At 44.0% G+C, this 24,243-nt stretch overlaps 2 protein-coding genes and 1 long non-coding RNA gene across 5 annotated transcripts in view; 1 reads left to right on the top strand and 2 right to left on the bottom strand.

Moving 5' to 3' along the window:
• The window catches only part of LOC311273070 (uncharacterized protein), a 28,041-nt gene that overhangs the window by 1,575 nt on the left and 2,223 nt on the right, over nucleotides 1-24,243 (top strand). The window contains exons 3-4 of one of the 3 annotated variants that reach the window (XM_084379944.1): nucleotides 2,929-4,698; nucleotides 7,250-7,687. In XM_084379944.1, the coding sequence (XP_084236070.1) occupies nucleotides 2,929-4,698; nucleotides 7,250-7,305 (1,826 nt within the window). In that variant the 3' untranslated portion in view covers nucleotides 7,306-7,687. Of the gene's footprint in view, nucleotides 1-2,928; nucleotides 5,339-7,249; nucleotides 7,688-24,243 lie in introns of those variants that run through there. The other 2 variants (XM_084379945.1, XM_084379943.1) reach the window with 2 other exon arrangements.
• On the bottom strand, nucleotides 7,854-23,612 carry LOC311273094. The gene is made up of 3 exons (XR_014624636.1): nucleotides 23,464-23,612; nucleotides 21,507-21,685; nucleotides 7,854-7,945 (listed from the first exon to the last, which is right to left on the bottom strand). It is a non-coding gene; the product is annotated as an uncharacterized lncRNA (long non-coding RNA).
• LOC311273090 (uncharacterized protein) lies at nucleotides 14,286-21,046 on the bottom strand. The gene is made up of 2 exons (XM_084379970.1): nucleotides 19,664-21,046; nucleotides 14,286-16,205 (listed from the first exon to the last, which is right to left on the bottom strand). The coding sequence occupies exon 2, from the start codon at nucleotides 16,175-16,177 to the stop codon at nucleotides 15,641-15,643; it is 537 nt and encodes a 178-aa protein (XP_084236096.1). The 5' UTR covers nucleotides 16,178-16,205; nucleotides 19,664-21,046; the 3' UTR covers nucleotides 14,286-15,640.

Here is a 24,243-nt window from a genome sequence, read left to right as displayed (position 1 = left end):
TGAGAGGTTACTTAGGTGGTGCCAGTTTTTTATAGAGGGTTTTAGTGGATCTTTATGTGTTTCTCGTGGTCATTTAGAGGGTTAGAGGCAGCTTTTTTTATAAAGTTATGGTCATTGAGGAGGTGCTCGGGGTCATGAAGGAGGTTCTAGCAGGCCTATAGCAGAATTTAAGGGCCGTAAGAAGAACCTCTCTCCGCTACCTTCACCAATTCTCCGCTATTGTTTGTTCAAACAGAACCAAGCAGCTCTGACGTAAAGACGCACCAGCGTGTAATTCACACAGAAAGACGGCACTGCGGATCCAAAAGAGGTGTGACGGTACACGTCATGACGTTCCCCCCGGTGTCCTCCTGTTAATCTCAACCTGTACCTGCTGACTGTTTATAATCATAGGTGTTGTTATAATGTGTTGTGATGAGATCCTGACCCACCAAACATCCTGGAAAGAGACAAAGTTACGTTTTTCACTCTAAATTACATAATTACATCATCACCATCAGTAAACAGGAAGCTGTCTGACTCTGTCACTTGCGGGGAGGGAGGCTGTTTTCTGGGGGAAAGTTCACTGAAGTCTCAGTCGGGAGGGCTGACTGTCACCATGACAACAGTAACTACAACAACACAACAGTGAAGGAGACAGAGACATGGTGAGTTAAAGTTTTTTGCCGGGGACAGACACTGTTTTTCGGGCAGAAATGTGACGAAGAGTCAGTAGGACAGACAGGATGACAGACAGGATGACAGACAGGAGGATAGACAGGGGGACAGACAGGAGAACAGACACTTCTTCACGAATAACTGCAGTATTTTTTCCTCATATAAGTTGCCAAAGAAACGACCAGTTACTAAGTTACTGTTGTTTGGTCCTGTAGTGTTGCTTTGTGGGATATTTCTCTTTATTTTGTTGAGTGAAGGATCTGTTTAGTTATCAGATCGACACATCCTCACTCTGCGCCGCCGGCTTATCCATTCACACAGGTTCGGTTCGCCAATACTGCGCCTCTGATACTACCTCTGACACTACCTCTGACACTACCTCTGACTCTACCTCTGACTCTACCTCTGACTCTACCTCTGATACTACCTCTGACACTACCTCTGATACTACCTCTGATACTACCTCTGACACTACCTCTGACACTACCTCTGATACTACCTCTGATACTACCTCTGACTCTACCTCTGATACTACCTCTGACACTACCTCTGATACTACCTCTGACTCTACCTCTGATACTACCTCTGGTACTACCTCTGACACTACCTCTGACACTACCTCTGACTCTACCTCTGACTCTACCTCTGATACTACCTCTGATACTACCTCTGACTCTACCTCTGATACTACCTCTGGTACTACCTCTGACACTACCTCTGACACTACCTCTGACTCTACCTCTGACTCTACCTCTGATACTACCTCTGATACTACCTCTGACACTACCTCTGACACTACCTCTGATACTACCTCTGATACTACCTCTGACTCTACCTCTGACACTACCTCTGACTCTACCTCTGATACTACCTCTGACTCTACCTCTGACTCTACCTCTGATACTACCTCTGATACTACCTCTGATACTACCTCTGACACTACCTCTGACTCTACCTCTGATACTACCTCTGATACTACCTCTGACTCTACCTCTGACTCTACCTCTGATACTACCTCTGATACTACCTCTGACTCTACCTCTGACACTACCTCTGACTCTACCTCTGACTCTACCTCTGACTCTACCTCTGATACTACCTCTGATACTACCTCTGATACTACCTCTGACTCTCCCTCTGACTCTACCTCTGACACTACCTCTAAGATTCCACTGGATGCATGTCCACTGTGTTCCGGCTGTGGTACGGTTTTGCACCGTCGTCCGGAAACTCAAAAACAAATGAAAACTAATGTTGCAATAGCATTGCAGAATAAGAAAGAGCCATATGAAAGTATTTACTTTGTTTCAACAAAATAAAAAAACCTATTAAGGAACAGCTTGGATGCAGGTCATTTTTTCTTAATGCAGCTGTATTATCTAGGAAAATATTAGTTAGGGCTAAGTATCAGATCGGGACTCGGTATCGGCAGATACTAAATATCAAATGATTCGGATCGGGATCGGGGTAAAAAAAACCTGATCTGGACATCCCTAACAACAACACAAAGTTTTTCCAACCGAAGGATTAGAAGAAGAGCTTGTATTTGTTTCTTTTTTGAGGTTATTGTGCTGCGTCAACACGGAGTGTTTTCTGTTGAAAATTAACTTGATGTTATGTTGTTGTTTCGTGTCTGACTTCCTGTCTGCTCTGTGCTGAATTCGGCTGAATTGCTGCGTCGTGCTCCAGCATCCGCCAGAAATAGAAGTCCTGCATTTCTGCGGACTGCCGGAGCTGGGATGGAGCAGACACGCAGCGCAGCAGACCCAGTGGAAGTTAACACATAGACTAGAGTGAAACCTATAAGCTCTGCTGCTGTGGCGGAGTGGAGCCGGACCGGACACGTATCTGGTGGAATCGAGGGGTTAGAAGGTCCTAGTGTTTCTTTAATAGGTTCTAGTGTTCCTTTAGTAGGTTCTAGTGGTCCTTTAGGAGGTTCTATCATTCATTGAGTTGGTTCTAGTGGTACTTTAGGTGGTTCTAGTTTTCTTCTCTGGGTTTTTAGTGGATGTTCCGGTAATTCTTGTTCTCCTTTACAGGGTCGTAGGAGGTCTTGGTCTTACTGATCATTGAAGAGGTGCTTGGGTTCATGAAGGAGGTTCTAGTGGTTTGTTAATTAATTTAAGGGTTCTTGAACACCTGTGGCAGATTTTACTGGACTTTGCTATCCACCAACCTTAAACGAGGGAACATCTTATATAAGAACGGTTCTCCATGGGGTTGACAATCTCACTGAATTATAAAATCGTTTCTTCTCTTTGCCTCCTGCAGACGTCCAGCAGCTGTTGGTGAGTAAAGAAGAGGTTCTCTATGAAAAGTGGAACCCCAGTCTGGACCAGGAGGACCCAGAAACTCCACACATTAAAGAGGAACAGGAGGAACTCTGGAGTCAGTCAGAGTCAATCTGGAATTTAAATCAACACTTAGAACCTGACACTGAGAAGACGTCAGAAAGTTCAGAACTGAAGACTGAAGTCAGTGACAATGATTGGATGGAGAACAGAGAACCTCAGTTGGTTCTGAACTCCCTGAAGATCATTGAGGTTCCTGTCAGTGGTGTGAGGAGTAGAACAGGTAAAAAGACCTACAGCTGCTCAGAGTGTGGGAAGATCTTCGGCCGCAGTCCTCACCTGAAGATCCACATGAGGACTCACACCGGAGAGAAACCCTACAGCTGCTCCTTCTGTTCTAAAAGCTTCACTCAGAAGGTGAACCTGACGTATCACATGTCCGTCCACACGGGGGAGAAACGCTTCCGCTGTCGGTTCTGTGATGAGAGATTCACCTGGTACACTCAGCTGAAGAGTCATCAGTGCATCTGTGAGGCGTCAAATCAGAGTCAGGCTGAGGACGACAGAGAGACAGAGACCGGAGAGAAGTCCTTCAGCTGCTCAGAGTGCGGGAAAATATTCAGCCGCAAAGACAACTTGAACATCCACCTGAGGATCCACACCGGAGAGAGACCGTTCAGCTGCTCCGTCTGCGGGAAGAGCTTCAAACACGGAGGACACCTGACTCAACACATGTCCGTCCACAACAAGGAGAACAGGTTCAGTTGCAGTGTCTGTCACGGGAGATTCACCTGGCTTTACCAGCTCAAGAGACACACCTGTGGAGGTGAGTCCTCACTGCTGTGCACCAATCATATCCCTCCTGTCTCTGTGAGGAGTGAAGATGATGATGAAGAGAGACCTCAGTCCTCACAGATGGAGACAGAAGCTGACGGAGAGGACTGTGGAGGACCAGAACCAGTAAGGACCTCTGATCCAGATGGACATCTACAACCTGAGACTGGTGACTCTTTTGGATTTTATGCTGATGATGATTGGACAGAGACCAGAGGACCTGAGACAGGTTTAAACTCTCTAAGGGTCTCTGACGCTGAAACAGGAAGTAACAGCAGCAGGAAGTCATTTAGCTGCTCTGACTGTGGGAAGGTGTTTGGTCGTAAGGAACATCTGCAGACTCATGTGAGGATCCACACCGGAGAGAGACCCTTCAACTGCTCCGAGTGTGGGAAAACCTTCGGCTGTAAGAGGTCGCTGTTGGGTCACATGACCAGTCACAGCGGAGAGAAACCCTTCAGCTGCTCTCAGTGCGGGAAGAGGTTCGGCCGGATGGTCAACCTGAAGACACACGAGAGGCTTCACACGGGTGAGCGTCCGTTCAACTGCCCGTTCTGCGGGAAGGGTTTCACTCAGAAGGTCCACATGACTCAGCACATGGCTGTCCACACCGGAGAGAAACAGTTCAGCTGCAGCGTCTGCGACAGGAAGTTCACCTGGCTGTCCGGCTTCAGACGACACAAGTGTGGCAGCGAGCACTCGGAGCTGGACGACAGTCAGACAGAGGAGAACCCAGAGGTGGAACCAGGAGGGAAACCGTTCCGCTGTCGTCAGTGTGGGAACCGATTCAACCACAAACACAACCTGAAGGCTCACATGAGGATTCACACTGGAGAGAAACCCTTCAGCTGCGCCGTCTGTGGGAAAGGCTTCACAGCGAGCGGAGCTCTGAAGAAACACCTGAGGACTCATTCAGGTGAGAAACCGTTCAGCTGCTCCGTGTGCAGCCTCAGATTCACTCAGGGAGGAAATCTGAAGAGACACATGATGCAGCACACGGGACAGACAGGAGAAAAACCATTCAGCTGCTCCGCGTGCGGGAAGAGATTCACACAGGTGTCCAACATGAAGCGTCACATGATGCAGCACGCCGCCAGTCAAGGTGCACCACCACAGGAAACAGGAAGTGAAGCTGTGATTGGTTTAGATCTGACAGAGGAGTCAGCTGATGAGCCACAGAGTGTATACAGCCACTGACGGCTGACAGAACATATATTTACTATATATATTTAATACGAGCATATATCATTATTTTTAAAAAAAATACTGTTAATGTCAGACGTAGAGTCTCTGACGTTCAGGCTTAAGCAGAAACACCAGAATCACCACGACACGACTCACCGTCTGTCGCTCGGACTCGGTCTGAAAATGTCAGTTGGATCTAATGTGACTGGATGAGACAGCGTTTTGTCTCCATGGCAACATCTCTGTACGTCTGTGACTGTCAGGCTTTATAGTGTTAAAGTATGAATTAGGGCTGTCACTTTCAAAAAATGACACACAATTTTTTGAATGACTGTCTGAATATCTTTACGTATAAATCTTGCTATCTTGTCGGTGATGGAGTTTTTATGAGCTTCTGCAGCTGAGCGTATATTAGGCCAGTTCGACAGCTTGGCTCGTCTGCGGTGCCTCAGGTTTGTGGCGAGCTGGCAGGCGAGTCTACAGATGTGTTGTCATTGTAGGGAGTCAGACAGCTGACTGATCTTTGTGAGTTACTTTTCCATCGACGGTGTAGAAGCCAAAATACTTCAACACGCTAATTCTCAGATGCCTTGTCCACTCAGGACGACTTTGCGCGCTACTGTCCTCTGTTTCGTTGCTAGCAGGTCAACAGAGCAGCAGTCGGTCAATATACTTCAAACGGTCTGTTGCACTAAACGACTAGTGATTTATTTGAACAGGTCGTTACATTCAAATGCAAACTTTTCCTCCCAGTTTTGAAGGAATGTTCAAATTTCAAATTAAAAGTGGGGGCTGTACTACGAATGAGCTCAGTGACCAAGCAATGAGCAGAACTTTCAGAACGTGGACGAGCTTCAGCACCGACACACGTTATGACATCAGAGTCACGTTAAGCTGCAGCGCTGATGAGATCAGAATGACTGTAAAGCTGAGAGTCTTTAACAGACATCAGTGATCTGTGAGGTTCTGTGAGGGTCTGTGAGGTCCTGTGAGGGTCTGTGAGGTTCTTTGAGGGTCTGTGAGGTTCTCTGAGAGTCTGTGAGGTTCTTCAGTCAGTGTGCAGAGCGGTGATTAAAGGAGGAGTTTCAGTCAGCAGTTTGTGTTTGGTCAGAAACACTGACGGTTGAATTAATTACTGTTGTGCTTTTACGCAACGTTTATGGGGAATGTGGGTTAAATATCAATAATAATTAATGATTATCAGGGATAATTATTAATTATAATAATTAATCAGATCCAATTTACATTAGATCACCTCAGTCACCACCCTTGAAGAAGGGAAAAGAGCCAATTCAATAATTCAGTCTCATAAAAAGGTACTAAACTGTCAGTTTGTAACTCTGATTAATAATTAACTTAATAATGACAATCATTATTAACACAACAGCTGTAACGGTTGAAGGACTTCAGAGTCTCTGACAGTCGAAGTTGGAAACTATTAAACAGACAACATGAAGCTTCAACAGTCTTTAACACACAATCTAACTAACATGTACTTTATACAGGTGTGTGAGTGTGTGTGTGTGTGTGTGTGTGTGTGTGTGTGTGTGTGTGTGAGAGTGTCTGTGTGTGTGCATGTGTGTTAGTGTGTGAGTGTGTGAGTGTGTGTGTTAGTGTGTGAGTGTGTGTGTGTGTGTGTGTGTGTGTGTGTGTGTGAGTGTCTGTGTGTGTGTATGTGTGTTAGTGTTTGTGTGAGTGAGTGTGTGAGTGTCTGTGTGTGTGTATGTGTGTGTGTGTGTGTGTGTGTGTGTCTGAGTGTGTGTGTGAGTGTCTGTGTGTGTGTATGTGTGTTAGTGTGTGAGTGTGTGAGTGTGTGTGTTAGTGTGTGAGTGTGTGTGTGTGTGTGTGTGTGTGTGTGTGTGTGAGTGTCTGTGTGTGTGTATGTGTGTTAGTGTTTGTGTGAGTGAGTGTGTGAGTGTCTGTGTGTGTGTATGTGTGTGTGTGTGTGTGTGTGTGTGTCTGAGTGTGTGTGTGAGTGTCTGTGTGTGTGTATGTGTGTTAGTGTTTGTGTGAGTGAGTGTGTGAGTGTCTGTGTGTGTGTATGTGTGTGTGTGTGTGTGTGTGTGTGTGAGTGTGTGTGTGTGTGATTAGTTCAGTGAGTTTGTGTGAAACATCATTCAACTAATGTCAAATTAGCCGTGTAGCAAAACAAACCATCAGTAAACTGACCTGAGATCGCAATAACACCAAACAGTGAACAAACAGAGACTGAACACATGTGAGTCAACCAGAGTTAAAAGTCCTGTGCTTAGCTATGCTATGCTATGTTGTGTGCTATCTAGGCCCAGTTCAATGTTACCAGTCTTTGAAGACAAGGTGCTGGTGGTTCCGTGACTGATGAGGAGACCATTGTTCTGGCTGTGCAGTGTCTGATGAAAGACAGCGGACGGAGGAAACTGGTCGCTCCTTTCCTTTGCAGATAGCAGCTCCGTGCTAACTTGCTTTATGTTCCTTTGATCATGGAGTAAGCTGGCCAAGGGCATTCTGGGGAACTGAGTTCAGTTCAGAGTCCATTTTGAAATCCAGAATGAAAGACTTATGTTTTTAATTTAAACGTTGATTTGAAGTTTATTTTGTTGTTTACTAAACAACATTGATTATGATCATTAATGTGACGTCACAGAAAACAGAAAATCAATGAGAACAAGTTTTATTGTTCAAATCTGTTATCAGTCTGAATGTATTGATTATTATTATGATCAATAAATCAGTTGAAGTCAGTTTACATCAAAATGATCCAGTTTTTTATCGACCGTCTGAGAACTGATAGAGGCTCGTCGATCGATCAAGGATCAATATCCAGTGTCCTTATTAATAAATGACTTCCTGTTTCAGTTCATGTTGATCAATAATGATCAGAACTGATCACCGAGGGGAGTGAGAGTGCGAGCTTCATCAATAACACACTGTTGGACTACCTTTTGGAGACTCGATTCCCATCATGCATTTCACTTCTGCAGCTCCCACAGCTGAGCTGTCTGCAGACAGAAACAAAAACAAACATGGAGTCATAAACAGATCACAGATTTATATAGAAGATCAATAATAATAATAAACGATAAATTATAATAACAACAGATGAACAGAAGAAGAAACAGAAAATAAAGACGTGAGAACAGAAAACAATGAATACTTTATGTTGATTATATTGTTGATGTGTGTCCTTCACAAACAAACAATTGTTTTTGTTTACATTAAAATCAGACTGATTGTCGTCTCAAATATTATATTTTACAGTAAAGTTGAGAAAGAAAGAGGGTAAGACACCGAGCAAGAACTGCCAGCAGAAAGCAGAGGTGGACGAAGAAGACGAGGCGCAGCTAGCTAATAATTAGCAGTCAAAGCTAACAAGCGGCATGGTGGGATAAACTACATTAGCCCCGAGTGGAGAAATGGCTGATTTGGATCTTATTCTGCAAGAATTAAGAGAACCAGAGAACAATTAGGGACAATCAAAGAAGACATTTTAAAGGCGAAGATTGGATGAAGCGGAGGAGAGAATTCAAAAAGTGGAAGAAGTCATGACGGAGATGCTAAAGCTACACGTGAAGCTAGAGGCTAAGCTAATAGACTTGGAGAGTCGCTCCAGACGTGAGAACATGAGGACTTATGGGGTGCCAGAGAGGAGAAGGAGTCACCAACGATGGTTATATTCGGGGTCCGCCCGCTATTCCGACATCCCGCTATTCTGACATGTCTCTATTTAGACATGCCGCTATTCCGACATGTCTCCGACAATGACAAAAAACAATGTCGAAAAAGTGGGACGCTTGAAAAATAACTTTAATGCTGCTATTCCGACAATTAGAGGTCACTGTCTAAATAGCGGCATGTCGGAATAGCAGCATGTAGCCGTTATATTCGTGGAAAATTTACTAAGTGAGGGTCTCGGACTATTCGAGGACGGACCCGATTTACAGATTGAAGAGCACACTGTTCAGTGGGGCCACAACCACTGGAGGACCCGCCGCCACGCTCCATCATGCAGGGAAGGGATTCACCTGGCAAGATCAATACATAAACCTGGACCACGACTATCGTCCTCTCATCCTCAAAAAATGAAGAGAACATGCAGAGGTCCGTAAGGTCCTGAAAGAAAACAGAGTTCAATTCCAGACTCTCTTCCCGGCCAGGCTACGGGTGAGACACAAAGACAGAACCAAAATGTACAATACAATAGAGGATGCAGCTGAGGACCTGGCGAGCAGAGGCTACCTCGAGGAGAGCGGTTCAAGCTACAAGGAGAAACTCCGAGCCTTCAGGAGATCTTCAACGGACTATGTACCCTTAACTTTACTTCTTGTTGTGCTTCACATCCTTTCTTTTTTCCAGCTCTCTTTGAGTTTGGGTTCAAGTTCACCAAGTTCAAGTGTGCAGTTGAGCTGGGAGTCACTTAGATGCAATATACACCTATAAAAATGGTTTCACTCAATATAAACTTGGTAATCAACCCAACCAAGAGGCCAAAACTTTATCAAAACTAAAGAAAGATAAAATCCAAATAGCGTTCCTGCAGGAAACTCGCCTAGATGACTGTGAACATGCTAAATTAAATAAACAGGGATTTAAATATTGAGTGGCGATTTTTTCATATCTAGTGCTGTAAATTATGAACACATATCTGAATATAAAGATAAAGAAGGTAGATTTGTTATCATTATAGGCAAAACAGAGGGTCTGTTGACAAGTCTGTTCCTCCTGGTCCTTTTATTAACATCTATTTGAATTAATGACAACAAAAAGCTGAGTATCCTGACGTGGTGGCGACTTTAATATTATATATTTACTGTATATATACTCTTCTAATGGAAAGTCTGAAGCAAAAAACATTAGTAAAAGAATTAAAAGAATGAATACTTTGATGCATGAAAAGGGTTTTGTAGACGTGGAGAGAGGTGAACCCGACAGGTCGACACTACAAACACTACTAACCCACTCATCAAGTCTTCTCTCAGATAGACGACTTCTTTACATTTAAGAAAGACCTTTACAGATTAGATTCATGTGAATCTCTCAGACCACAGTCCTATTTACATGATACTAAGAGTAAGATTGCTCTCTGGAGAACATTTTAAATAATCCAGATACCAAAGAAAAACTGAAAATTGAAATTAAACCATACTTAGACACGATGATAATGACGAGTTGACACCGTCTGAGCTCAGGGACGCACTGAAGGCCCTGATCAGAATAATAACCATTAAACTCAAAAACTTGGAAGACAAATTGAAGAAACTCTACAGGATTAAATCCAAAATTATAGAACTAAAGAAAGAAATAGATAGCAAAAAAGCTTCTTTTCAGAAAGCAACAATATTAGGAGAAAGGAGAGAGGACATCGAATAAGTGACAGAAACAACAAGCTGACAGAACTAAAAATGACGAATGAAACAGAAACTAGAGAAAATTCAACGAGGCTTCAGAAAATATAAAGTTATGTATTCTCAACCAGAACTGAGTGATGTAAAGTATATATATACACACACACACACACACACACATATATATATATACATTAAATATATATATATATATATATATATATATAATGTAAAGTATATATATGTGTGTATGTATGTATATACTGTATATATATATATATATATATATACATACACATAATGTAAAGTATATACATATATATGTGTCTTGGCCAGGACACTCTTGTAAAAGAGATTTTTAATCTCAATGAGTCTTTTCCTGGTTAAATAAAGGTTAAATAAAATAAAAAATATATATAATGTAAAATATATACAGTACAGACCAAAAGTTTGGACACACCTTCTCATTCAAAGAGTTTTCTTTATTTTCATGACTATGAAAATTGTAGATTCACACTGAAGGCATCAAAACTATGAATTAACACATGTGGAATTATATACTTAACAAAAAAGTGTGAAACAACTGAAAATATGTCTTATATTCTAGGTTCTTCAAAGTAGCCACCTTTTGCTTTGATTACTGCTTCGCACACTCTTGGCATTCTCTTGATGAGCTTCAAGAGGTAGTCACCTGAAATGGTCTTCCAACAGTCTTGAAGGAGTTCCCAGAGATGCTTAGCACTTGTTGGCCCTTTTGCCTTCACTCTGCGGTCCAGCTCACCCCAAACCATCTCGATTGGGTTCAGGTCCGGTGACTGTGGAGGCCAGGTCATCTGGCGCAGCACCCCATCACTCTCCTTCTTGGTCAAATAGCCCTTACACAGCCTGGAGGTGTGTTTGGGGTCATTGTCCTGTTGAAAAATAAATGATGGTCCAACTAAACGCAAACCAGATGGAATAGCATGCCGCTGCAAGATGCTGTGGTAGCCATGCTGGTTCAGTATGCCTTCAATTTTGAATAAATCCCCAACAGTGTCACCAGCAAAGCACCCCCACACCATCACACCTCCTCCTCCATGCTTCACGGTGGGAACCAGGCATGTAGAGTCCATCCGTTCACCTTTTCTGCGTCGCACAAAGACGCGGTGGTTGGAACCAAAGATCTCAAATTTGGACTCATCAGACCAAAGCACAGATTTCCACTGGTCTAATGTCCATTCCTTGTGTTCTTTAGCCCAAACAAGTCTCTTCTGCTTGTTGCCTGTCCTTAGCAGTGGTTTCCTAGCAGCTATTCTACCATGAAGGCCTGATTCACACAGTCTCCTCTTAACAGTTGTTCTAGAGATGTGTCTGCTGCTAGAACTCTGTGTGGCATTGACCTGGGGCCTCATGTATCAATGTTGCGTACGCACAAAAAAGTGGCGTACGTCATTTTCCACGCCAACGTTCAGATGTATCAAAAGTGAAATGACCGTGGAAATGTGCGGTGCCCCACGCCAGCTTCATGGCTGGCGTACGCACGTTTCTGCAGCTATTGTTCCTTTGGCGACACTCTGAGGTGATGCTGTGAAACTGTTAATTATGTCTAAACAATTTGTCCTCAGAGTAATGTGTGCACATTACATCAGAGAGACGGACAATTAACACACGCGTTTTCAATCATATGGATCATAAATGACAAAAGCATGCGCAAAGTGATGAAAAAATGCCATTAACAACGGCAGCCTTGGCCTTGTTAGAAGACATCGCAAATGGTAATATCAGACATGAGAGGGTGTTTAGAGAACGGGAAGATCTGTTGGCAAATGACGACAACTGGCTCATGAGTCGTTTTAGGTTGCCGAGGCCAGTGTTACTGGAGCTGTGCGCAGAGCTGCGGCCGGCCCTAGAACGAAACACAGCCAGGAGCCAGGGTTGTCCGTGCCCACACAGGTGTGGGATCATAAGAATGTCATCCCGGTACATCAAATGTACAGCAAAAGCCGGTTTCCCTGCACACATGTTGCTATAAAAGCGCCATCAAAGGAATAATTTGTTTTTGTCAACAGGAAACATTTTCATTCAATTAATGTTCAAATATGTGATGCGCAAATGCAGCTCACCAACATCGTGGCAAGGTGGCCTGGTTCAACATGACTCGTTCATTCTTACCAATAGCATGGTTGGTAACAGGCTGGAGGCTGGCACGGTGCGCGATGGGTGGCTTCTCGGTGACTAAATCCGTTTAATTGCGCCCCGAATGTAAACCAGCACAATGCCTTTGGGCACGTGCATTCAAATATGTGCATTTGTTTTTCCCTGGTGAAAATAGAGCGGCAGAGCTATCTAACAAGCCCTTTATTGTCTCCTTGTGTTCAGTATTTGTGTCATTAAACGTGTGCGTAAAGTTGGAAATGTCACACTGCAGTAGCCACGACGCACTTCTGCAGTCATTAATATAAGTGTGATCCGTCTCGTCAATCCTTGTAATGAAGTTGTTTTGTCCTTCTGTTTGTTTCCCACTAACGGTGGCACTTATATTATAAAATAAATATATAAATATATATTATTCCTTTTGAAAAAAGTAATAGTGATTCAATCAAGCGGTGCATGAACAAAGGAAACGAAATCTATTTCACATGCTATTGGGCAGAAATCCTCCGCTTCACCTCCACCGCCACGTCGGACCATTTTTTGTTTTTAATTTCAGTGAGTGTGCGCTGCTCCGACCCCACAGCGTTCATTGCCTCACACACACGCTCCCACTCACATTTCTTTTTCTTTTTTTTTTTCTTTTTTGGTATTTATCCCTGGCGAGAGGCGACCAAATAATACAGATCTTCGCATCTCGACTTTTTTTAATAGCGTTTCGAGCTCAGACTCGGTGAAGTTGCGCTTCTTCCCTTTACTCATGGTGTAAATCTGATGGTGCAGAGAGGGGAATCCCCGCCTATTTAAATTGATTTGCATATTTAAATGAGGGCGTGGACAGGGAGGAGTTTCTTACGTCTACATGTGCGCTCAATTCCACGTTGATTGGGATGTACAAAGTAAAAGTGCTTGGATCGACGCGTACGCACACTTTGATACATCTGATTTTTTTTGTGCGTAAGACAGTTTCTGGATTCTAGCGTACGCCATGTTTCAGTAGGAAATCCACGCAAGTCTTAGTACATGAGGCCCCTGGTCTCTAATCTGAGCTGCTGTTAACCTGCGATTTCTGAGGCTGGTGACTCGGATGAACTTACCCTCCGCAGCAGAGGTGACTCTTGGTCTTCCTTTCCTGGGGCGGTCCTCATGTGAGCCAGTTTCTTTGTGGCGCTTGATGGTTTTTGCGACTGCACTTGGGGACACTTTCAAAGTTTTCCCAATTTTTCGGACTGACTGACCTTCATTTCTTAAAGTAATGATGGCCACTCGTTTTTCTTTACTTAGCTGCTTTTTTCTTGCCATAATACAAATTCTAACAGTCTATTCAGTAGGACTATCAGCTGTGTATCCACCTGACTTCTGCACAACACAACTGATGGTCCCAACCCCATTTATAAGGCAAGAAATCCCACTTATTAAACCTGACAGGGCACACCTGTGAAGTGAAAACCATTTCAGGTGACTACCTCTTGAAGCTCATCAAGAGAATGCAGAGTGTGTGCAAAGCAGTAATCAGAGCAAAAGGTGGCTACTTTGAAGAAACTAGAATATAAGGCGTATTTTCAGTTGTTTTACACTTTTTTGTTAAGTACATATTTGCACATGTGTTAATTCATAGTTTTGATGCCTTCAGTGTGAATCTACAATGTCAATAGTCATGAAAAGAAAGGAAACTCATTGAATGAGAAGGTGTGTCCAAACTTTTGGTCTGTACTGTATATATGTATATATACTGTATATGTATGTATATATATATACTTTACAATATATATCTATAATATATAAAGTATATATGTATCTGTGTATATATGTGTGTGTGTATATATATACTTTACATTATATATATAATATAAAGTGTACAGTTGAAACCAGAAATTTACATACACTGTATAAAAAGACACCTAACCTTTTTTTTCTCACTGTCTGACATAAAATCAGACTAAACGTTTCCTGTCCAACATTATTTATATTTGCTAAATGCCAGAATAATGAGAGAGAGAATTTTTGAGACATTTTTTTATTACTTTCTTCAAAGTCAGAAGTTTACATACGCTAAGATTACTATGCCTTTAAACAATTTGGGAAAGCCCAGATGATGATTTCATGGCTTTGGAAGCTTCTGATAGGTTAACGGACAACATTTGAGTTAATTACAGACACATCTGTGGATGTATTTTAAGGCACACCTCAAACACACTGCTTCTTTGTGTGACATCATGGGAAAATCAAAAGAAATCAGCCAAGATATCAGGAAGAGAACTGTGGACTTCCACAAGTCTGGTTCATCCTTGGGTACAATTCCCAGATGCCTGAAGGTGCCACGTTCATCTGTTCAAACAATTATACACAAGTATAGACACCATGGGAATGTCCAGCCATCACATCGCTCAGGAAGGAGACGGGTTCTGTGTCCCGGAGATGAACGTGCTTTGGTGCGAAATGTGCGTATCAACCCCAGAACAAAAGCAAAAGACCTTGTGAAGATGCCGGCTGAAGCTGGTAAGAGAGTCATTATCCAGAGTGAAACCAGTCCTGTACCGACATGGGCTGAAAGACCACTCAGTGAGGAAGAAGCCATTACTCCAAAAGCAGCATGAAAAGCCAGATTACAGTTTGCAAATGCACACAGGGACAAAGACCTTAATTTTTGGAGACATGTCCTGTGGTCTGATGAAACTTGGCCGTAATGACCATTGATACATTTGGAGGAAAAAGGGGGAAGCTTGCAAGCCTGAGAACACCATCCCAACTCTGAAGTACATCACAGCATCAGCAGCATCATGTTGTGGGGGTGGTCTGCTGCAGGAGGGACTGGTGCACTTCACAAAATAGATGGCATTATGAGGAAAGAACATTATGTAGAAATATTGACTCAACATCTCAAGACGTCAGCCAGGAAGTTAAAGCTTGGGTGCAAATGGGTCTTCCAAATGGACAATGACACTAAGCATACCACCAAATCAGTTACAAAGTGGCTTAAGGACAACAAAGTCAATGTTTTGGAGTGGCCATCACAAAGCCCTGATCTCAATCCTATAGAAAATGTGTGGGCAGAGCTGAAAAGGCATGTGACCTACAAACCTGACTCGATTACACCGGTTCTGTCAGGAGGACTGGGCCAGAATTCCAGCAAACTACTGTGAGAGGCTTGTGGAAGGAATGGAATGTGTGTGAGAGGTTCAGGTGGAGCACAGTCGGCCTCAGTAAAGCCCAAATTAGTGGCTAGGAGGACCCCCAGCCCTGCTCCATCCTCTGTGAGGAGCCCCAGCCCTGCTCCATCCTCTGTGAGGACCCCCAGCCCTGCTCCATCCTCTGTGAGGAGCCCCAGCCCTGCTCCATCCTCTGTGAGGACCTCCAGCTCCTCTCCATCCTCTGTGAGGACCTCCAGCTCCTCTCCATCCTCTGTGAGGACCCCCAGCCCTGCTCCATCCTCTGTGAGGACCCCCAGCCCTGCTCCATCCTCTGTGAGGAGCCCCAGCCCTTCTCCATCCTCTGTGAGGACCTCCAGCTCCTCTCCATCCTCTGTGAGGAGCCCCAGCCCTGCTCCATCCTCTGTGAGGAGCCCCAGCCCTGCTCCATCCTCTGTGAGGACCTCCAGCTCCTCTCCATCCTCTGTGAGGAGCCCCAGCCCTGCTCCATCCTCTGTGAGGAGCCCCAGCCCTGCTCCATCCTCTGTGAGGAGCCCCAGCCCTTCTCCATCCTCTGTGAGGAGCCCCAGCCCTGCTCCATCCTCTGTGAGGAGCCCCAGCCCTGCTCCATCCTCTGTGAGGAGCCCCTACATCGCCAGCTACAGGATGGGACAGAAGGACAGGAGGAGGTAGCACCTTGGAAACATCTTGACTAATTAAAGACACTTTTATGCCAATGGACATTTCAAAACCTTGGACTTCTACCTGCCTGGACTCTGGTAGTAAGCCAGGGTATTATCATGATCATCTGTAAGTATTAAACTGAGCACTCTTTTATTTTTATTTAAAAAATGTGCTTAATGTTCATTAAAATATTACATACAACTTTTGCCTTGTATATATTTTACATTGAATTTTTCAGTAGTGTACGATGTTATTTAACCAAAGGTCATAAGGTTTTTACCAAAACAAGCTAACAGATGTGTTTTGTGCTAATTATGTCGAGTGTATTAAGATTTTAGATGACAAGTAACTAATCAACAGTGAAAACATTATATTGCATGATACATTTTACATTAACGGTCATATTTAAAGCTCTGGTCTACGATCTGAGAAAGGTTTGAAAAAAGCACCCCTCCCCCACACACACCCCTCCCCTCCGAGCTCGTACCGCTCTCCCCTCGGAGCCCCCCCCCCCCCCCAACAAGCACCAAGAGCAACAAGCCGGCAGAAACCAAATACAGCAGCTGTGACTGCGGAGTAACGATGTCAGATTCACAGGTAAAGTTATTACAATGCACGTTGACACTCACGTAACTCTTGTAAGTCATTACAATGTCCACAGCTGAGCTCCACAGCCAAGCTAGCGTAACGTCATTAGCATGCTACAGCTACGTTACCTTACAGCTACGTAATAAGTTACAACAGCTAAGTTAGCCACTTCTAAAAGTTACTGAGGGCCAAGAGACTCACAGATGCTGCCGTCAGCTTTCATCACAACGATCGCTTCCACATTGTGGCTGAAAAACAAACCTGCATGAGCCTCGGACCAGCTGTGTGTGTCCCAGCTGCTGTCTGAGCAGCACCGCGACACAAACGTGCCGTAAACCGTGATCTCTTGTTTATGACAGATAAGACACACAAATACACACATCGTAACGCGTGTATGATAATGTTAGTTGGTTAGTTAGTTAGTTTCATTTATTGTCCACAATGTGGAAATTTGTCTTTGGTCTCATAAAAAAAACAACAAGCAGGACGACAACAACAACAACAACACACAAACATCTTCAGGGCAAAAAGCAGGACAACAGTGGCCGTTACATTAGAAACGCATCAACGGGACATGGTGTTCAATGCACCAATGGCATTAGGGATGAAGGAATTTTTTTAAATATTACGATTTGCCTTTGGTGCTTTGTATCGTCTACCAGAGGGAAGAAGCTCAAACTCCCTAATGAGTGGATGAAAGGGATCGTTTGCTATTTTGACAGCTTTTCTCCTAAGCACTTCCTGATACATGCGACTTAATTGTTTCTGTCTCTTCCCTAAAATTTTTGAGGCTAGGTTTACTATTCTCTGAAGCTTGCTTCTTCCTTTCATCATATTGATTTAGCAAAGGCTTCGTTGAACACAAACGGACAAGACCAGGAGGAGGGTTAGCAAAACAGCTGAGCAGTGACCGGGCGAGAGGTTGTTATGGAGAAATAAATCCGAAACCTCTCCGCTTCACGTTGGGGTTTCATTCCTCCATTCATTCATCTTACTTGCTGCTTCATTTAGCTGCCACGAGCAAATAAATAGGCTGATTTGGTGTGAACATGTTAGCAATGTTAGCTTGTTGTTAGCTTACAATGCTAGCATAGAGGCTAACGTCTCCATCGAACAAGTAAACAAGTGTTGACAACACTGCAGAGACAGACACCGTCTAATAATCAGAATCAGAATCAGAATCAGAATCAGAATTCCTTTATTTGTCCCGCAAATGGGGAAATTTCTTTGTCACAACAGCCAAAGGACAGTATCACACTTAAACAGTAATAAAAGTAAAAAATAAACAATATAATAAGACATAAGAAATAGAATTTAACTGGTATATACATAATATCTACAATATGAAATTGGTATTTACAATATGACATAGTATTTATTATTTATAATATGGACAGTGTAAGTTTAAACAGTTGGTATTTTTATTTACAAACAATAAATAATAAATATGGATATTAAAAATTGTCCAATTTGTGCAAACCAGAAAGTGTGTGGATATGTGCAGAGTTTTTTTATTGCACAGTGCACAGTGAGGTCTACTGGGAGCAGTGCTGGTTGTAGACTCTGACAGCAGCAGGAAGGAAGGACCTGCGATACCTCTCCTTCACACACTTGGGGTGTATCAGCCTGTCACTGAAGGAGCTGACCAGTGCTGTGATAGTGGCCTGTAGGGGGTGGGACTCCTTCACCAGCAGCGATGATAGCTTGGCCATCATCCTGCTGTCTCCCACCACCTGCACTGGGTCAAGAGGGCATCCCAGGATGGAGCTGGCCTTCTTGATAAGTTTATCAAGTCTCTTCCTATCTGCTGCCGAAATGCTGCTGCTCCAGCAGACTATACCATAGAAAATGGCTGATGCCACCACAGAGTCATAGAAAGAAGTCAGGAGTGCCCCCTGCACTCCAAAGGACCTGAGCTTCCTCAGCAGATGGAGTCTGCTCTGGCCTTTCTTGTATATTGCTGCAGTGTGATGAGTCCAGTCCAGTTTGTTGTTCAGGTGAACTCCCAGGTACTTGTAAGACGTCACCATCTCAATGTCCGTTCCCAGGATGTTCACCTGAATGCAGGGTTGTTTGCGCCTGCGGAAATCCACCACCAGCTCTTTGGTCTTCCCGGCGTTGAGCTGGAGGTGGTTCCGCTGGCACCAGTCCACAAAGTCCTGAATAAGTTCTCTGTAGGCTCCGTCATCCCCGTCCCTGATGAGGCCGACGATAGCAGAGTCGTCAGAGAACTTTTGTAGATGGCTGTGGGGTGTTTGGTGGGAGAAATCAGCAGTGTACAGGGTGAACAGGAAAGGGGCCAGGACTGTTCCCTGTGGGGCCCCTGTACTGCAGACAACCGTGTCCGACACGCAGTCCCGAGTCCTCACATACTGTGGCCGGTTGGTGAGGTAATCGAGGATCCAGGACGTGAGGTGTTGGTCCACCCCCGTGAGCTCCAGCTTGTCCCCCAACAGTGCAGGCTGTATGGTGTTGAAAGCACTGGAGAAATCAAAGAACATGATCCTCACAGTGCTTCCAGGCTGCTCCAGGTGGGACAGTGATCTGTCCAGGAGGAAGATGATGGCGTCGTCCACTCCGATGCCAGGCTGGTAGGCAAACTGGAGTGGGTCCATAAAAGGACCCACCAGAGGGCGGAGATGGACAAGGACCAGCCGCTCCAGGGTCTTCATCAGGTGTGAAGTGAGAGCAACTGGTCTGTAGCTGTTGAAGTCCTTTGGGTGAGGGATCTTTGGTACTGGTACCACGCAGGTGACAGAAACAAAGTAACGGCAGCTTCACAGTCATCAGCAGCATCGGCATGAAACTTATCTGTGTCAACATCCACAATAAAGACGAAGGTTACCTGCTCAACAGAAACTCGCTGTATCAGCACCGGGTCCATATCTTCACGGACCTTTGGCCACCGTTCAAACGATGACCCGATGTTTACTCGGTTTGAGCCCTCTTTGTTTCACATCTCGCTTTGTGTCTTTTCAGTGACACTTTCTCTCTTTGACTCTTTGTCGGTGGGGCGAGCAGAGGCAGCTGAACTGCTCAGGGCAAAACAAACCTCTTGTCACTTGTAGTTTCAAATGCGGAAGTGGGTCGGGACCAGACGTGAGCAGGAGCAGGAGAGTGAGCGAGGATTGGATCGGAAAATTGATCCAATAGGAGCCATCCTGATCGTACACAAACAACAGTTGAATACTGAATCAATATCAATAATCTTTCCGAGGGTCCGTTGGGCAAAATCTTATTTAAGTCTGTGTGTGTCTGCAGGTCCGTGACATGAGAACTGTCGTGTATCGACTTCTTAATCTTTGTCGTTTGTCCAAAAAGGTTTTTCAGAGATTCAAAAAGTCACCAATAAAAAGGAAATAATCTCCAGGAGTCCTCCAAAGCTGAGTGCAGTAGAGTTTGATTGTCGACAATTAAAGCATGAGATCATACAGACAAACGTTCATCCAATAAGATCCAAATTCTCAATTCAAAACATACTCCTTATATTCACTAATTCGGGGGCTGGGCACCATGTTTGGTCCAATCCTGGCTCGTTCTTTTGTTTATGTAAAAATTTTGCTGACTCTGGTATTTTCCTGCACGAGGCTAAAACATGTGCACCCCCCCATGTCTGCATTTGCCCGACATCCGGCATTTCCTTGATCTTCCCTGCTCGGCAAAACTTCACCATCACGGCGCCCTGAGATCTCTGAGGCCGGGAAAATCCGAGCTGGCAGCTGCACTGCTTTATCTTACATTTGGCCTCGGCTTCTCTGTGGACCTATTTTCCTCTCCTCCATTATATGTTCTACTGACTGCATCTCTTTTAACAACAATAATAAAAGTGTGGTATACTTAGTCACATGATTTCACTCTTTCATTTGAGGTTATATTTCACTCTTAAATAACACAATTCTGTAGTTTAATCATCAATTCAATCAACAGGTGCATGTCAGTGACTCAATGACACTATTACAAGTTCACATTGGTTTAAACATGGATCCTTGCAGATGTGGACAGTTGGGACTTCATGCAAGTCTTTAACACGTCTGTCTTTGACATTTATACTATGTCCAGAAAAGACGTAAATTCTGGCTCCTGGAGGACGTCTGGACGTCCATAAATCACGCCTTTTAGACGTGTTCTAGACTTTTTGCTCACTGGGGAATTTTAAATAAGGAATAATGTTGATTTAAAGCCTCATTGGATGAAAATGTCTGAAGAAGGGGACTGTTTTAAAAATGTGTTACTGTTCAGTGACATGAAGCTGCTGCTCACAAAGACAGAGAATTCATTTCAACATGAAACCTGCTGATGATGATGTCATACAACTTGCTGCACAAACAGGAAGCTCAAGAAAGTGTGTCCTGAAACAGGTTCTTCAAGTTAGATGTCCTGCAGGTCTGAGTGGGTTCTTGAAGTTACAGTTTTGATGGTTTCTAGCAAAAGAGTCGTTTGAATTAATGGCAACTGTTTTTATAATCGTTTAATCTGTTTTTTAAAAGAAAAAAGAAAAATTCTCTAATTCCAGCTTCTTAACTGTGAGTATAAACTAAATAAACTGAACAAACAAGACGACTTCTTACTGAACCATTAAACCACTGGACTGATTAACAGAGCAACAACATCTGTAAACATCAGGAAGTTACAGAGTTACTGATTCTGTTTGGTCACCAGTAATACAAGAGTTTTTGCATTGTACTGACCTCAGGGTCTGGGTCTGGGTCAGGGTCGGTCTGGATCCGTGATCCTTATCTGTTCCGGGTCCGTCCCGTTGTGCAAGTGGACTCTGATCCAGATCGACTTTGTGGATCTGTTGCGGACCGTGAGAAACTTCTGGGGCGGAGTCAGTTTGCTATCTGGGATGGTTCCCCTGCGGTCCAGTCTGTAATATAATGTTCTGTCAATCACTTTGTCTGCAGATGTTCTATAACCCTATACAGTATATAAAGTATACATATATAGTATATATATATATATATATATATATATATATATACATAAGACACAAATACAAACATGTTTACAAACATCATCGTTGAGCCTGAACTGTGTAAAACCAATAAGTAACAAAACTACAGAGCTGAAGCCCCGCCCCTCAGGTTACTACAGAGCTAAAGCCCCGCCCATCATGTACTACAGAGCTGAAGCCCCGCCCTTTCCTGTTCCTCTCATGGAGCTTATTGATCAGAGCTTTGTCTGTAGTGAAGAGAGACAGATGATGTATTGATCCTGATTGAATATCACAGAATGTTTGTCAGTTTGTCATCAGACTCAGACGTCCTTATAAAGACGACACAGCCGACGGCGTCGTTAGTGACGTCACAGCCGACGGTGTTAGTGACGTCACAGCCGACGGAGTTAGTGACGACGCAGCCGACGGTGTTAGTGACGACACAGCCGACGGCCTCGTTAGTGACGACACAGCCGACGGTGTTAGTGACGACACAGCCGACGGCGTCGTTAGTGACGTCACAGCCGACGGAGTCCTTAGTGACGTCACAGCCGACGGTGTTAGTGACGACACAGCCGACGGCGTCGTTAGTGACGTCACAGCCGACGGTGTTAGTGACGTCACAGCCGACGGAGTCCTTAGTGACGTCGCAGCCGACGGTGTTAGTGACGTCACAGCCGACGGCGTCGTTAGTGACGTCACAGCCGACGGTGTTAGTGACGTCACAGCCGACGGCGTCGTTAGTGACGTCACAGCCGACGGTGTTAGTGACGTCACAGCCGACGGCGTCGTTAGTGATGTCACAGCCGACGGAGTCCTTAGTGACGTCGCAACCGACGGTGTTAGTGACGTCACAGCCGACATAGTCCTTAGTGACGACACAGCCGACGGTGTTAGTGACGTCACAGCCGACGGCGTCGTTAGTGATGTCACAGCCGACGGAGTCCTTAGTGACGACACAGCCGACGGTGTTAGTGACGACACAGCCGACGGCGTCGTTAGTGACGACACAGCCGACGGCATCGTTAGTGACGTCACAGCCGACGGTGTTAGTGACGACACAGCCGACGGAGTCCTTAGTGACGTCGCAGCCGACGGTGTTAGTGACGTCACAGCCGACGGCGTCGTTAGTGACGACACAGCCGACGGTGTCGTTAGTGACGTCGTCTCCTGACTGAAACATTGTAGAGCTGCTCCTGTATATCAGCAGCTCACAGAACTGAACCAGAACCAGAACTGCAGTAGTCAATTTATTGTTGTTTATTGTTGATGTTCATCTTGTTTACGAGCTTTTCTGAGCCCAGTTGGCTCCATGTTGGTGTTGGTTCTGGTGTTGATGAGAAGATGTAGTTCACTGAGCGCTTTAACACAAAACTACATGAGGTTTGACTTTAACACAACAAACTGACAAACATCATGTGAGATTCATGACACATGAGAGTTTAATGATCAGTGATGTCATCAATCATTATCTTAATGTTTGATGATCAGAGATCAAAAGATTTTGCTCCACAGTTTATTTTACGTCTTCTCAACTTTTTATCTTCACAGAAACTGTTGACATCTAAATATGAACATCAGGGGGGTATTCCAGAAAGCGGGTTTTGTGAAAACTCTGAGTTTGTTAACCCTGAGATGAGAGAAACTCTGAGTTTTCAGTTCCAGAAAGAGGAAACTTAAACTCTGGGTCTGTTACTGAGGTAACTTACTCTGTGAACATAACCTGCTCACTGGCAGGTTTACCTGAAGAAACCCTGAGTCTGACGGAGCTGTCTGACAGCGGCTGTCCTTTCCTTCTCAGTCCGATCATGTTGAAGCAGAAATAATTCACAGTTTTACACCAGGAGGAGAATTTAGATTCATTGGTTGTGAATGCAGGAGGCATTCACAACATATGTTCTTCTACGCACGGAATTCTTTATTTTTATTTTTATTATTATATCTTCCGGGTCAGAAAGTTTGGCCCTTAACTCCTTCAACATTTTTCAACGTATTCACTCCATTCAAAAACCAAAATATTCATCTCAATTGGGAATCGACCGCGTCTATTTTTCTCATTCATATCATTCATAATTTCCGAGATATTCAGCGTTTTCCGGCCATTTTTTCCCATTCAAGCAGATTACGGAATGTTCAAAAAATCTCAAATTTCACACTTTTTCAAGCATTTTCAAAACTCATCTAGTCATTCACACTTCAAGATAGAAACTCCATTCAAACTCTGAAATATTCCACTATTTGTCTACTTTCAATCTTGTATTCATCTTTCTCACAGCATTCATAGATTTTGCACAGTCGCAGTTCAAACATCGGTAACGTTTCAGATTTTTGCATTGGTGTGTATTGGGTGGATCACACTTTTTCAAGCATTTTCAAAGCTCAGCTAATCATTCACACTTCCAGATAGAAACTCCATTCAAACTTTGAAATATTCAACTATGTGTCTACATTCAAGCCTGTATTCATCTTTCTCACAGCATTCATACTTT

The sequence above is a fragment of the Pagrus pagrus genome (assembly GCF_965226575.1).
Source record: "Pagrus pagrus genome assembly, chromosome: 17".
Lineage (NCBI taxonomy): Eukaryota > Metazoa > Chordata > Actinopteri > Spariformes > Sparidae > Pagrus > Pagrus pagrus.
The sequence above is the reverse complement of the archived record's forward strand: the minus strand, read 5'-3'. Positions and strand labels throughout refer to the sequence as shown.